At 43.9% G+C, this 16,177-nt stretch overlaps 1 protein-coding gene across 7 annotated transcripts in view; it reads left to right on the top strand.

Moving 5' to 3' along the window:
- The window catches only part of mycbpap (MYCBP associated protein), a 44,849-nt gene that overhangs the window by 26,236 nt on the left and 2,436 nt on the right, over positions 1–16,177 (top strand). For 4 of the 7 annotated variants that reach the window (XM_062970574.1, XM_062970575.1, XM_062970573.1 and 1 more), the window contains exons 14-18: positions 11,035–11,337; positions 12,244–12,365; positions 13,679–13,794; positions 14,061–14,170; positions 14,403–14,585. In XM_062970574.1, coding sequence (XP_062826644.1) covers positions 11,035–11,337; positions 12,244–12,365; positions 13,679–13,794; positions 14,061–14,170; positions 14,403–14,585 — 834 coding nt within the window. The remainder of the gene's footprint in view (positions 1–11,034; positions 11,338–12,243; positions 12,366–13,678; positions 13,795–14,060; positions 14,171–14,402; positions 14,586–16,177) is intronic. The other 3 variants (XR_010002858.1, XR_010002857.1, XM_016991368.2) reach the window with 2 other exon arrangements.

Below are 16,177 nucleotides of genomic sequence, written 5' to 3'. Positions count from 1 at the left end.
AACTTAACAGTATTTCAGTGGAAGTCACCCAGGATCATCCAGTTCAACCCCCTTCTGCCATGCAGAAAAAGCACAATCAAAGCACTCCTAACAGATGGCCACCCAAACTTCATAATAATAATAATAATAATAATAATAATAATAATAATAATAATAATAATAATAATAATAGATCCCAGTGGTGATCAGCACATTGGGTCCCGTGCCAAAAGATCTCAGCCGGCATTTGGAAACAACAGACATTGACAAAATTACGATCTGCCAACTGCAAAAGGCCACCCTACTGGGATCTGCGCACATCATCCAAAAATACATCACACAGTCCTAGACACTTGGAAAGTGTTCAACTTGTGATTTTGTGATACGAAATCCAGCATATCTATCTTGTTTGCTGTGTCATACAATATTGTTGTGATGATGATGATGATGATGATGATGATGATGATGATGATGATGATAATAGAAATCTCATGGACCATCCAGTTCAATTACCTTCTGTCATGCAGGAAAAGCACAATCAAAGCATCCTCTAAGCAGTGGGAGGGAAATAGGGTTTTGATGACAAGGGAGGTGCGGGGAGGCTTTTGGCAGCAAGGGAGGGGAGGGGGAAGAGGGAGGAGGAGGTGGAAACCACAGAGCACCTCAGTATGCTTCATGGAGCCCCAAGGGCTCTGTAGAGCACACTTTGAGAACTGCTACTTTAGAGAATTATATTTTAATAAAAGGTATGTGTAATTTAAAATTGCAGATTATGTCTGATGTTGCAAGATAGTAGAGGAAATTAAGAAACAAGATCTTTCAAAATGAGATCTGTTCTTATTATTTTATCTGAAGAATGGAAGATGTGATGATTTTGTATGTCTATTCCAAGTATTTTAAGACTTGGAATAGACACTTTAAGAACGTGTGTTCATTTTTAGGTCTTTGTTACAACTATCCTAGGAGTAATTAACATAGTCACTTCAGAGATCAACTGGCTTGCAATTCCCATTACTTCAAACTAGCCTGACTAATGGTGAGGGCATCTAAAAACATTAAATACTAGTTGTGCCCGGCCATGCATTGCTGTCGCAAAGTGTGGTAGTATGGGAAATAAAGTATTGAGGAATTGGTGATAGTAGTTAGTATATAATATTTCCTAAAGCTTGTGAATATACAATATTTCTGGTTGTTCCTTTTTTCTGTTGGAAGCAAGTATGAATGCTGTAATTAGTCAAAATGATTAGCATGTAATGGCCTTCCATCTTCAAATCCTGGCAGTTCCTCCCTGGAGGAATCCTTTGTTGGGAGTCGTTAGCTGGCCCTGATTGTTTCATGTTTGGAATTTCCCTGTTTTCTTAATGTTGTTCCTTGCAATATTTTCTGTTCTTCTACTCCCTGTGTAGATGAAGAAGTGACCATATGCAGTACTTGAGCGCACACACTCAAAACGAAAGGCTGTGGCCCTCAGAAAACAGAAGATTTGCCAGGCTTTGATGATGCAAGACTATTCTCACTCAGCTGTGCCCACCAGGCTTCGGAGTGCATCAGCAGGCTAGGCTGGGGGGGCGCGGAGGAGGGGTCGCAGTTGTCTATCGGCAATCCATCGCCGTGGTCAGATGCTCTGTTCTGCAGGCATCTGGGTTTGAGTGCGTCCACCTGAGGGTGGGGAACCGTGATAGCGTGGGGTTTCTGCTGGTGTACCGCCCACCCCACGACCCAGTAGTTTCCCTGACTGAGCTAGCAGAGGTGGTCTCCAATTCGGCCTTGGTCTCCCAGCATCTGGTGGTTCTGGGAGACTTTAATATTCATGCTGAGACCCCCTTGACTGGTGCAGCTCAGGATTTCATGGCCGCCATGACGACCATGGGGCTATCACAAATTATAGCTGGTCCTACCCATCAGGCTGGACACACACTTGACCTAGTTTTTGTGGCGGACAGTGGAATGATCAGAGTGGAAGAACAAAACACCCTTCCTGTGTCATGGTCTGATCATTATCTGGTCAGTTTTAGACTTTCGGCGACCCTAAACCTCCGCTGGGGTGAAGGACAAATTAAGATCGTCCGCCCCAGGAGACTGATGGATCCGGAGGGATTCCTGAGGAATCTTGGGGTCCTTCCTGCCATGGAGCCTGGCGATCCTGTTGACGTCCTGGTCGATCTCTATAACAGGGAAGTGACCAGGGCGATAGATACGATCGCTCCCGAATGCCCCATCACGTTGCGTCATGACAAGCCGTCTCCCTGGTTCACCGGGGAGCTGGCTGTGATGAAGCATACGAGGAGGGGGCTAGAGCGCACTTGGAGGAGTTCTCGGGACGTGTCCGACCGAGCACGGGCTACAGCCTTTCTTAGGGCGTATACCGTGGCTATACGGGCAGCCAAGGAGTCCTATATGACTACCCGTATAGCGTCTGCAGCAAATAGATCATCGGAGTTGTTTCAGGTCGTTGGGGAACTCCTTCAGCCACCTGTGGTGGAGGAGACTTTTGACGACCCAGCAACTTGGTGTCGCGATTTCGCACACCATTTTGCAGACAAAGTCGCTCAGATACGCCTTGAGCTCGACTCCAATTTCACCACAGTGCCAGGGGAGGTGATTGAGGCATCTGCTTGTCTGATTTTGTGGGATTCTTTTAGGCTTGTTCTTCCTGAGACTGTGGTGGAGGTCCTTGGGGCTGTGAGGGCAACCACGTCGGCTCTGGACCCTTGCCCGTCTTGGCTAATTAAATTGGCCAGGGAGGGGCTGGTTGATTGGTTTGTGTTGATCATTAATGAATCGTTGGAGCAGGGGGTTTTTCCATCTCATCTGAAACGAGCTGTGCTTCGTCCACTCCTTAAAAAGGTTTCCCTTGACTCCACGGTGCTGAACAATTTCAGACCAATCTCCAACCTCCCTTTCTTGGGTAAGGTGCTGGAGCGGGTGGTTGCCTCCCAGCTCCAGGGCTTTCTAGATGACATCAACTACCTAGATCAGTCACAGTCTGGTTTCAGGCCTGGTCACGGCACCGAGACAGCCTTGGTCGCCTTGGTGGATGACCTCCGTAGAGAGCTGGACAGGGGGAGTGTGACCCTGTTGGTTCTCTTGGACATCTCAGCGGCTTTCGATACCATCGATCATGGTATCCTTCTGGGACGACTCTCTGGGATGGGTCTCGGGGGCACGGTTTTGTCGTGGCTCCGATCCTTCCTGGAGGGTCGATCCCAGATGGTGAAGCTGGGAGACGCCTGCTCGGACCCCTGGCCTTTGAGCTGTGGGGTCCCGCAAGGCTCTATTCTGTTTCCCATGCTCTTTAACATCTACATGAAACCGCTGGGAGAGGTCATCCGGAGTTTTGGAGTTGGGTGTCACCTCTATGCAGATGACGCACAACTCTACTACTCCTTTCCACCTAATTCCAAAGAGGCCTCTCGGGTGCTGGACGAGTGCCTGGCCGCTGTGTCTATCTGGATGAGGAGGAACAAGCTGAAGATCAATCCCGACAAGACAGAGGTCCTCCTGGTTGATCGTAAACCTGACCGGGGTATAGGGTGGCAACCTGTGCTGGACGTGGTTACACTCCCCCTGAAGCCACAGGTTCGCAGTCTGGGAGTCCTCCTGGATTCATCGCTTACGCTCGAGGCTCAGGCATCGGCGGTGTCTGGGAGGGCCTTCGCACAATTGAGACTCGTGCGCCAACTGCGACCGTACCTCGCGAAGGCTGATCTGGCCGGGGTGGTCCATGCCTTGGTCACCTCCAGACTGGACTACTGTAATGCGCTCTACGTGGGGCTGCCCTTGTAAACGGCTCGGAAGTTCCAACTGGTCCAACGAGCGGCAGCCAGGATGTTAACTGGGGCCCCTTACAGAGAGAGGTCAACCCTCCTGTTCAAGGAGCTCCACTGGCTGCCATTTACTTTCCGAGCCCAATTTAAGGTGCAGGTGCTTACTTACAAAGCCCTGAACGGTTTGGGACCATCCTACCTCCGTGACCGCATCTCCGTCTACAAACCCACGCGTTCACTTCGGTCATCTGGAGAGACCCTGCTCGTGATCCCGCCTGCGTCGCAAGCGCGGTTGGTGGGGACACGAGACAGGGCCTTCTCCGTGGTGGCCCCCCGACTCTGGAACACCCTCCCCAAGGATCTCAGACAGGTCCCTACATTGGCAGTCTTCAGAAAGAACTTGAAGACCTGGCTGTTCCAATGTGCCTTCCCAGATTAATAGGAAATCTCCAACTCCAAGTCCCATAAGCACTTTATTAGAACTAGATCGTATATCGCACTCTGCACTTGCCCTAGAAGCCTTATATATCACCTGTCACATCAGCACTTTTAATCTTGTACCCATTACTCTGGCCCGGCCCAGTTTTATTGTGTTTTAGCGTATTGTTTATTGTTTGTTGTTTATACTGTTTTAATTGTTTTTAATTTGCCTTTTGTTTTGTATTGTTATATTGTGTGTTGAGGCCTTGGCCTTTGTAAGCCGCATCGAGTCCTTCGGGAGATGCTAGCGGGGTACAAATAAAGTTTAATAATAATAATAATAATAATAATAATAATAATAATAATATTCAGTGTTATTCATGCTGGCCAAAAATGCATTCCCATAGGAGGCAAGTGGGGTTTATATCCCCATGGAATAATGTCCAGGGCGGGAGAATGAAATCTTGTATGTTGAAGGGAAGTATGAATGCAGCAATTAGCCAGAATGATTAGCATTTAATGGCATTTCAGCTTCAAAGCCTGGCTGTTTTCTCCCTTTGTTGGGAGGTGTTAGCTGGGCCTGATTATTTCCTGTCTGGAATTTCCCTGTTTTCAGAATGTTGTTCTTTATTTAGTGTTCTGATTTTAGTGTTTTTTAATACTTGGAGCCAGACTGTGTTCATTTTCATGGTTCACAGCAACACAATAATAATAATATTAATAATGATGATGATGATTTTGATAATATACAGTACTTCTCTCCCTTCTCAGCTTCCTCGCTGAGGGAATCCTTTGTTGGGTGATGTTATCTGGCCCTGGCTGTTTCCTGTCTTGAATTCCCCTGTTTTCAGAGTGTTGTTCTTTTGACTGTCCTGATTTTAGAGGTTATATTGTTCTGTTTTATTATATCACAGTAATTTTTATATATTATATTTATAATATTATATTATTTGCTTCTAAATGGATTATATGAGGCCCCTTCTACACAACTGTATAAAATGCACATTGAACTGGATTATATGGCAGTATGGACTCAAGATAATCCAGTTCAAAGTAGATACTGTGGATTACCTGCCTTGGTATTCTGGGTTATATAGCTGTATGGAAGGGCCTTGAGTCTACACTGCCATATAATCCAGTTCAAATCAGATAATCTGTATTATATAGGCAGTGTGGAAGAGGCCTAAGTGAACCCTGCCTCTTGCCATTGTGGCTGACTGGGTTGGTAGGATACAAAGGTGGCGGGGCCTAAAGGGAGTGGGGCCTACCCTTCTGACTGGCAGCCAGGGGGAGAACGGCTCTTCCTTGCCCTCTGTAATTTGGACTTTATTTTTCTAGGTTTTTTATTGAAAGGCATTGATTGGATGACTATGTCTTTTGTGGCCAAATTTGGTGTGATTTGGTTCAGTGGTTTTGTTATTTACTCCATGGGAAAAAACGCACATTACATTTTTATATACAGTATATAGATGATTGGAAATCTTTTGATTTGGTTGATGTTTTGGACTTCATCCCAAAAGTTCCAGTTGCCATGCTCAATGAAAGGGGATTGTGTGGTGTTGAAAACACTAAATAGTCATTTTCATTAGTAAAGACATTTTTTCCAAACATACAACTGTTTTTAATCTGTGTTCTAATTCTGCATTAGTTTGCTGCACATACAGCTACATATTTGAACATTAGTAGATCAGCAATAGAAGACTGTGTATTTATTCAGTGGTTATGTGCTTAGTTGATGTACATGAATTCATAAAAACAAAACTGCTTTAGCACTGATACAAAAGGCAGCTTCTCTAAATGCAAGAGTCACAACCCTATTCCCATAGAACCTGAAGCCCCAGACATGGACAAATATACAATGATGGGAACCGGTAAGCCTCCAAATCGTAGGTCTCAGAGACGTGGCTGTCATCAAAAGAAATTTAAGACTAGAATCTTCTGGGGAGTAGGATTCGGTAACCGGACAACTACTCCCTTCTCCCACAAATTGGCCAATGTTCCACCAAGTGGTTCTAGATCTGTTAATATGGAGAAGGGAGCACGCCCCCAAAACACTAGTACCTGGGATTCGAGTATCAGAACTGTGGACATAAAAGAGAGAGTGACCTCCCGGTGTGGTGGAGTTAAGAACTTATCCCAACACTCTCGAGGGAACCTAGACTTGACGTCCCCTAGATCACCCCCCCACCCACAATGCTGGCCGGGTGTTCTGGCCTTTACACCTGCCCCTCATTACTTTGAGGGCTCTATTTATGACCACTTGGTAATTGGCCATGCCCCACCTCCTTTTCAGGGGGCCAGTCGAACATTGGGCACCTAGTTTCTGCTGTAGAGCCCCCAAGAGAAGTAGGTCTGTGTATGGGAATTCCTACGATCTCTGGGAGGGGGAGATATGACGGTAGGCTCAGGCCGAATATTAGAGGGAGGCTGAGTCGACGGAAGACTCGGCCCCCCTCTGACCTGCGGCCTATCCCCAAGTGCACCTATGACAGGCGACCAGTTTCCTCCCCTCCTACCCTGGTGTTGGTGAATGCTAGGTCCATAAGGAATAAAACTGCTACTATCAGAGATTTTCTTACTGACCAGGGAGCTGACCTAGTGTGTATCACTGAAACCTGGATCCAAGAGGGGGACGAGATCCTACTCCAGGAAATAACATCTCCAGGTTATGTAATCACCCACCAGATGCGGAGTGGGAGGCGGGGGGGGTGGGGTGGCTATGCTTTCCCGAGAAAGCTTTTCTCTTAGGGCAGTTCCTGTTGTGGACATCTCTGGCACTGAATGTGTTGGTCTGGTGTGGGATTCCCCTGAGAGCATGGCCTTTCTGCTGGTGTACCGTGCGCCTAGTGCACCAGCAGACAGCCTATCCCAGCTGCTCGAGACTGTGTCGGAGTGGTCCTTGAGGTTCCCCAGACTTGTTGTCCTGGGGGACTTCAATGTCCACGCTGATACGGACTCTTGCTCAGCAGCGGCTATGGACCTAGTGTCTACCATGGAGACACTAGGACTCTTGCTCTGCAGTACTGGGCCCACGCATCAAGCAGGACATACGCTAGACTTGATCTTCAGCGCAGGAATTCAAGTGACCCAAGCCTCTATTTTAGAGGTTCCATGGTCGGATCACTGTGCCCTGAGAGTCAGGCTGGAGCATGCCTACCCACCTGGCAAGGGCGCCGAGCCGATTTGGGCTCGCCCAAGAAGACTTATGGAACCTAGTAGGTTCCAGAATGCTCTGAAGGATCTGGAGCCTGTCAGCGACTCAATCGATGTGCAGGTGGACATGTGGAACATCAGGCTGTCCAATGCACTCGACGAGATCGCCCCTAGACGCCCTCTCCAACCCCGCCGAAATCGGTCTCCTTGGTTCACCGAGGAACTTCGATCGATGAAGCGGGAAAAGAGACGGCTAGAGGGCGTGTGGCGAGAACTTCATGACAGAGCTTCGAGATCAGCTTACAGGGCATTTATGGAGTCCTATGAGCATGCTACCATCGAAGCAAAGAGAGTATACTATGCCTCTTTGATAGAGTCCGCCAGCTCACGCCCGGCAAAATTGTTCAAAATAATTAGATCTCTAACGACGGTTCCTACCAACCCAAAAAGTGATGATCAGACCCCTTCAGCCGAGGCTTTTCAAAGCTATTTTGCTGACAAGATCTCACTACTACGCCGGGACCTCCCCGCCACAACTGATACAATGAGAGAACTTGAGACTCCGTGGCCACTTGCTGGGCCCACCCTCGACCAGTTCATCCCACTGGACGCAGAGGGTCTCGATAGGCTCATAGCTGCAGCTAGACCGACCACTTGCTCCCTTGACCCGTGTCCCTCTTGGTTAGTAAAATCCTGCTTGGAGGGATTACGTGACCCGCTGCTGAAGATAATAAACAGCTCCCTTGAGCAAGGAGTCTTTCCAGAGGGATTAAAAGAGGCAGTGGTCTCTCCTCTGCTGAAAAAACCAGATTTAGATCGTTTGGTTCCCTCCAGCTACCGCCCAGTTTCGAATCTTTCATTTCTGGGCAAGGTGATTGAGAGGGCAGTAGCGGTGCAGCTGCAGCAGTTCCTAGACGACACAGCCGGACTGGATCCTTTCCAGTCTGGCTTCCGTGCGGGGCATGGGACAGAGACTGTATTGGTTTCCATCACAGATCATCTCCGATGCCAGCTTGACCGGGGCGGGTCGGTGTTGCTTGTGTTATTGGATCTCACAGCAGCATTTGACACAGTCGATCACAATCTTCTGACCCACCGCCTTGCCGTTGCTGGAGTTAGGGGGACAGCTTTAAATTGGCTGGCCTCCTTTCTTCACAACCGTGGACAGCGAGTGGAGAGGGGGGGCCTGGTCTCTGAGAGGTCCCCTCTACATTGTGGGGTTCCTCAGGGGGCCATTCTCTCCCCTCTGTTGTTTAACATCTATATGCAACCACTTGCTCAGCTGGTCCGAGATTTCGGGCTCGAGTGTTATCAATATGCTGACGACACTCAGCTTGTGTTAAAGATGGAAGGCCAACCGGAGTCTGTACCCGACAGTTTTCACCAGTGCCTCGAGGCCATTATTGGATGGTTGCGTTCCAGTAGTTTGAGGGTGAATCCAGCAAAGACGGAGATCCTATGGCTGGGCCGACCGGGCAGTGGGGATATCCAGTTGCCAACCCTGGATGGTGAAGTGCTACGCCCGTCTTCACTAGTAAAGAGTCTGGGAGTCCTCTTGGACCCTTCACTGACGATGCAGGCCCAGGTCTCCGCCGTTACCAAAACTGCCTTTTTTCATCTTCGGCAGGCTAGACGGCTAGCCCCCTATCTATCTAGGGACAACCTGGCTACAGTGATCCAGGCTACAGTCATCTCGAGACTGGATTACTGTAATGCCCTTTACATTGGCCTTCCTGTGTCGGTGATCCGGAAGCTCAAATTGGTGCAAAATGCAGCTGCCCGGCTCCTTGCGGGAGTCCCCATAAGATGCCACATAACACCAATCTTACGGCAGCTGCACTGGTTACCAATTGAGCACCGGATCACTTTCAAAGTGATGGTGCTTACCTTCAAGGCCTTACATGGTCCAGGGCCGATGTACCTGAGGGACCGCCTCACCCCTTACAAACCCCAGAGATCCCTCCGTTCTGAGGACCAAGACCTGCTGGAAGTCCCCAGTTTTAAGACCTTGCGTCTAACTGCAACTAGACGCAGAGCCTTTTCAGTAGTGGCGCCATCTCTGTGGAACACCTTGCCACCTGAAGTTCGTGCCTAGCGGGACTTGTTGGCCTTCCGCAGGGCATGTAAGACACACCTGTTTCGGCAGGCTTTTGAGTTCTGTTGCTGATGTTTTAAAAGGTGCTTTTAGGATGTTTTAAAGATTTTTTTTAAATGATGTTTTTAAAATGTTTTTTAAATTGTTGATTTTAGCCGGTTCTTGTAAGCCGCTCCGAGCCCTAGGGGAGTGGCGGCATATAAGTTTGAAAAATAAATAAATAAATAAATAAAAAATAAATAAATAGGATAGAGTATTTTATTTTCAAAAGGATTCCTTAAAAGACAGAATTTTTCTGTAGAACTTGTCTCTCCTGACAAATATATCTCAATGACTCCAATAGGACTTACTCCTATGTAACGTGTGCTGATTGGCACTTAGTCAGTGAAGGACAAAATGTGTTTTAAGGTTATCTTTGTGACCAGCTAACATCTGGGTTGTCTTTGAGGCTCAGCATATTGTTAATAGAAGCATATGGCCAACCGGCATGGTATACTGGTTTGAGTATTGGACTACGACTCTGGAAACCAGGTTTCAAATCCTCACTCAGCCATGATGCCTTGAGCAAGTAGCACTCTCACAGCCTCATGATCTTGCCAAGAAAACCTTCCTTTAGTATTGCCACAGGTCAGAAATAATTTGAAGGGACACGACAACAACAATGGGACATAAATAAATAGCTGTGTGTTGAACCGGTGTGGGCTTTGAGATCTGCTGGGGAGGCCCTTCTCTCAGTCCCACCACCATTTCAAATATGGTTGGTGGGGACAAGAGAGAGGGCCTTCTTGGGAGTGACCCCCCGGCTCTGGAAGACCCTTTCTAAAGAAATTAGACTACCTCTTACCCTTCAAGCTTTCCAAGCGAATTTAAAAACACAGCTCTTCAAACAGGCCTTTGAGCCTGTGTAATCTGGCCAGCCCCATGACCCACCGATTGCGCCACTCCACAATTTGTTATTGTAGATAGCTGGCTTGTTCGCAGATTTTGCTGCATTTTAGGAAATTTTATAGTTTTTACAATGTTTAGTGGGATTTTATGATTTTATTTATTGTTGCTTTTTATATTTATGTTATATATTTATACTTGTGTACTTATGCATTGTGGTTTATATGTGGCACTTATAGTGCTTTTGTGAGCCGCCTCGAATCCCCCCGGGGAGATGGAGGTGGGGTACAAATAAAGATTTACTATTTATTATTATTATTATTATTAAGCCCTCCAGATGTTTTTATTCAATTCACATCAGCCCTCACCAACAGAGCCAACACTGAAGGATCTGAGAACAGCAATAATGTGTGAAGGGCTTAATTTTACTCATCTCTGCTTTATGACTTCACTCTGTTGGGATACCTGAAACTCCCTTGTCTGATCAGACTAGCTGGGGGGAAAAAGAGATTTAATTTGAAAAGAAAACTGAATGATACAGCCTCCGGTAGGCTGAGCTACCCTTTCTTGAAATTTAGCTTGCTCGTAAGATAAGGTTTCTGAGGTTTCAAAATGTATCCAAGAGGTGATTTCTTGATCTATTAATTATAATCTATTCAGATGTTTATTAAATATGCCAGAATATGTGGGATGTCATTCTTCCTTGCTCTCCCTTCTTATCTCCTCTTATTGTAGCTATACTACGAGCACCAAGTGGTAAGGGAGCTCCATGACTTATGGGACAAGCTCATGAACCCTCCTCAGGTGGTGGAAGTCTATATGTACAGTGACTCCCCACCAAAGAGTGCGGTGGAAGCACAGAAGAGTCCCGAGGACACTAGTCACCGTAAGAGTGTCTCCCCAGATATTTCAAAAGCAAGGAAGTCTATGGTAGAAGAGGTGACACCTCGCTTGCCTGAGCGTTTGGTGCAGGAGATGAAGCCAGTGGATCCAGTGGATCGGGTGGAGTGGAATCTTTCCGTTGCAGATTTCAAACAGGTGTTATGACCATGTTCTGTATTTGTCTTATTTTTGGAAATATCTTTTGTTTTACCTTCTTACTCACATATCTAAACATTTCTAGTCCTGGCAGCAGGTATATTTAAAGAAGGATGTCAGGATCATGTTCACAATTGAGACCCTAACATGTGTGCACAGAAACAGGTCACACATAATTTCAAACTAGGTTTCAGAGTTGTGTTTTTAAAATCCAAAATGTTTACCTGAACTGGAATCAGAAATATGCATATTACTCTGCGTAATAATAATAATAATAATAATAATAATAATAATAATAATAATAAAAACTTTATTTCCATCCCACCCTATCTCCCCAATGGGGACTCAGGGCAGTTCATAACATACAGCAGCAAGCATTCAATGCTGTAAAGTGCAACCAAAAAAGCAAATAAATAAACCATAAATCAAATAATAATGTATTAGACATTAACATCAGACATTACAACAAATTAGGCATCACACAACTAAAAATTCTAAAAAATCACATTTTGCCAAATAGACATTTAAAAACAAAACTCAAAAATTGAGACTAACAAGAGTTATACATTAAAATTTAAAAGCCACATGATTTACAAGGCATGGATTTGGACCTCTGAAACATAGAAGAGACTCCATGTTCACATAAACTTTTTGGATTTAAAAATCATCTCTAAATACTGTATATATTTTGCTGTTTTGATAAGAGCAAGGAGTGGAAAAGTATACCATGTTGTTGTGGTGTGGATAGTTTAATCAACTGTTGCTATTGATAAATTTGTGGGACAAGGCCTACTGCTCCTTTGTTACTTTGGCGTTGTTGATGCTATTGGGCTGGATATGGAAAGCAATGAATACTTGGAAGTTCTAGAAGAGAGGGAGAGTTTACTGTAATTTCTATCTCATTAGTCTGTGCTTGCAATCCCTGAGGAAGATGAGCGAGAAGCTGCCCTGACTCAGCTCAATAAAGCAGCGCTGGAACTTTGTATTGCACCTTTGACGACATGGACAGAACTCTTGTACTGCATATGGTAGGTTGCTGATGCTTCACAGGACTTAACTTTTTTTTGCAAAAGCCTTACCTAGCTTAGAAAATCTAAATCAATTTTCTGTAGACTAGAGAAGATGCATAGCTTCCAGAAAGGTAGTTTGATGCATGGAAGAGAAGGTGTTCCAAATTAATTTTGTTCATTAGGTACATATATATCTACCTTCCCTCCTAATATGTAGAAGTTGGTCAACATGATTTTACTCCTGATTTTATCTACACAATAGCCTCATGGGTTAGGTTAAGCTGAAAAAGAGTGAGTAGCCCAAGGTCACCCAGTGAGTTTCATGGTTCAATGGGAACAAGACCCTGGGTCTTCTTAGTTTAATACTCAAACTTACCAGTTGCCCTGTTTATAAAAGCTGTACTATACATTCCTTATTTATATGTTTTTTACTCATCACTGTCTTAAGATGGTCAGAGCATTTTGTTTCCCCTTCCTTTATTGTGTCAAGAAGACCCTGTGTCATAGATCAGGACTGGAGCTCCAATACTCGCAAGACTGCACCAGAGAAGCCATAACTTTATTTCGCTTTTAAATAAACCTCACATTGATACATAAGAATTGATTTCCATAAAAGTGGGCAATTAAGACAAAAACTGCAAGATTTGAATAATTAAGAGACATCAAAAATAGAGGGCTACATAGAGAAACATGGCTCATTGTGCAATTTGATATTATCAGCAGATTGAAAGGTATTGTAACATTCTTTAGCTTGGAGATGTTGTCTTAGTACATAATACTTTTGCTAGTTCTATATCTTCTTTTCTTTCAATATGAGCAAGTTAAACATAGAGGAATGGGATGAGTAAGTTTTGCATTCTAAAATTGAACTCACCCATGTGTCAAAGGATAATTTGCCTCCAGTTTAAATTGAATCAACCAAACAACAAAAACAAAATCAGAATACTTTTTGACATCAGAAATTCTGGTTATAACACCTTGGAATTTTTGCTGTTGTCATACAGTATTTCATAGTAAAAGCTAAAAAGGAACAGAACATAGAAAATTAAAACCATAAACCACCAAACCACAACAAGTAAAAAGCCCATTACATAATAGAAAGTTGGTTTTCCCTAAAAATCAACTAAAGGCCTGCTGGATTAAAATGGCCTTTACCTCTCTGCAAAAGGATATTGAGGAATTTGTCAAATTTACTGGAAGCAGAACAGTTTCTTCACCTTTTAGTCTGCCTTTTGTTATGGGGTCAGGGAAGAACCATGAAACAGGTGAGAAAATTCTAATTTGCCTTCCTCTTCTTCCAGAAGGAAAATGAACTTTTTTTGCTATTACAGTTTCCAGTTGTGGTGTGAGGTAATTGATGGCCTGGTGACGCACTCTCTGATGCTCAGATCCCTGCTTGGTATGCCTGAGAAAGACACCTACCTTGAAGTTGTACCAACAGAGTCAGGTATGTTTTCACCTCAACAGACCAGATGTGACTTGGAAAAGGAGTGGAGTATGTGAGATGCCAGATAGTCTTCCTAATCCAAGTATAGAGTCAATGGTAAATATTTGCAGGGTTTTTTGTTTTATAAAGAAAATCAATGCTTGTTACTATAGGATCAGAGAGATGTGTATAATATTGATCAGTTGTAAGGCTTGGATTCACAAATAAATGAACTACTCTTTCTTTTCCCTTTTTGTTGTTGCTCCTCCTCCTTCTTTTTTGAGCAGTTGAAATGACACCAGTACCTGTAAAGACGGGGAGGGAGGACCAGAGAGTTCAAAAAGAAGATAGGAAGGTTGCAGGGAAAGAAAAAGAAAAAGGAAGAGCCTCTAAAGAGGTATATATTTAGGCCTTTCAAAAATACAAGTCTTGGGAAAATGAAGAACTAGTTCTGGGAAGGTATTTGAAAGATTCCCAAGAAACTTGTTGGATGTTTCTTTCTTGGGCTGAGCACCTTCTAAAAGGACAGTCTCAGACACACAACCCACTGTCAGCGATTTATGAAATTCCGTGTCTGGTCTATGTACAAGTTCATTGTCTCTGATCTCTTTACTATCCTTCTTTCTTAGCAGGAGCGTTCAAACAGCAGAAAGATGAAACAGAAAGAGGAGAAAAAATCAAAAAGTTCCGTCAAGGAAGCAAAAGAGACAGTCTCAATATCTGTGGATGCTGCTGAAGCAGAACAACCAGACCGCCGTGAACAAGTGGATCCTGTTGTGCAGGAAAAATATCATGAGAAACTTTATGGTGAAGTAAGTGTATCCAGAATTGTTGCTTCTGTTTCCCTGGTTATTACTTTATTACTTTCCCTGGTTATTTCTCTGTACATACCAGTAAAATTAATTGGACTTTCTTCTGATTATGTCTTATCTAGGAATTTGTACCACATTTTCAGTACATGGTGCCTTATGTTACCCTTAGAGCTTGACATGCATTGTGAGATGATTGAAATATTTTTGTCTAGAGTTTGGAAAAGCAATATTTTTGGACTATCTTTTAACAGAGTGATTGGTTGAGAGATTCTGTGAGATGTATTCCAAAAAGTAACTTTTCCTGAACTCTTGATTCTTCTGAACTTTTTAGGTTATGTTTTTGGAGTGAATCCTTCATACATAACTCCTTTTAGGGTCTTCTCCAGCTTTCAGATTTATTCTTCGGTGATTTCTCTGCTTTTCTCTGCAGATAGGAACATCCCTATTCTAGGATGGCTGTCTTTTAAGATGCCACAGAGACCAAGGATTAGGATGCCAAATCTAGACCAGTAAGGGTCAGTGGTCCCTCACCCCAGATAATATACCAATAAGAGTTGCCCTGATATTCCAGAATAGTACCTTGAAATATAATATTCAGTTGAAACTTCTCTAACAGTGAATCCTACTCATATTTATTGAGAAGTATTGAGTTAATTAAAATTACGGAAAGAAATTGAGTATAGGACTTCAGCCTAATTCACTTTGCCCTATCAAATTAGATCATTAGAAGACCAAATTATATTCTTTGAAGTGCTGCAACCCACCTTGCATTATTATTGTTGTTATTGTTATTTCTATCATTCTTTATCTCTCTAAAAAAGAATCCCAAAAGTGGCTAACACCAAAAACAATATAGTATACAATCCAAAGCCTAAAAAATGTACAAACCCTAAAATACATGGGAAGTATTAAAAATAAACAGTTTAAACCATTAAAAAAAACTATCAACATAACTAAAACACTTTGCAGCACTCATTGGCATGGTCCTAAAAATTTTCAAAACTGCCTGAAAAGAAAAGTTTTTTGAAGGAGTGGTTGTTAAGCTATCTGCCACACACAAAATTGTATCTTTCTTTCCTAGAAATTCTGCAGGCTCAGCAGCTGTTGATTTGTGGACCAGCACTGGTCCATTGACTGCTTCTTTGAATAGCACTGACTTAACATCTCTTTCATCTTCGTTCATACTCCCTGAAAGAGTGTCTAGGTTTAGCTTTGTTGTGTGTCTTTATTCCCCCATGCTTTTATGGGGCCATTGGAGGTTTTTCATCCAAGTACAAACCAGGATTGACCCTGTTTAGCTTCCAAAATTCGACAGGATCTAGTGCCTCTGGGTACATTAAAAAAGTTGAATAAAGATTGACTATTGTCAAAATACCCTGAAGCTGTAAATCCACAAGCAGCGATACTTTTTTTTGGCCCAGCTCCAAAGCATAAAATAAAATTGAAGATCTACAAGAAGGATGTTAAATTCACTCCCACACACTTTTTTGGAAACCAGTTATATTACAGGATTTATTCTGGAATAAACTTAGATTAGATTAGGTTTACTGTTTGAGAGTCGGGGTGGCTTCTGTGACGATTCAAACACGTGC

The sequence above is a fragment of the Anolis carolinensis genome, chromosome 2 (assembly GCF_035594765.1).
Source record: "Anolis carolinensis isolate JA03-04 chromosome 2, rAnoCar3.1.pri, whole genome shotgun sequence".
Lineage (NCBI taxonomy): Eukaryota > Metazoa > Chordata > Lepidosauria > Squamata > Dactyloidae > Anolis > Anolis carolinensis.
This window is presented reverse-complemented; position numbering and strand designations above follow the sequence as displayed.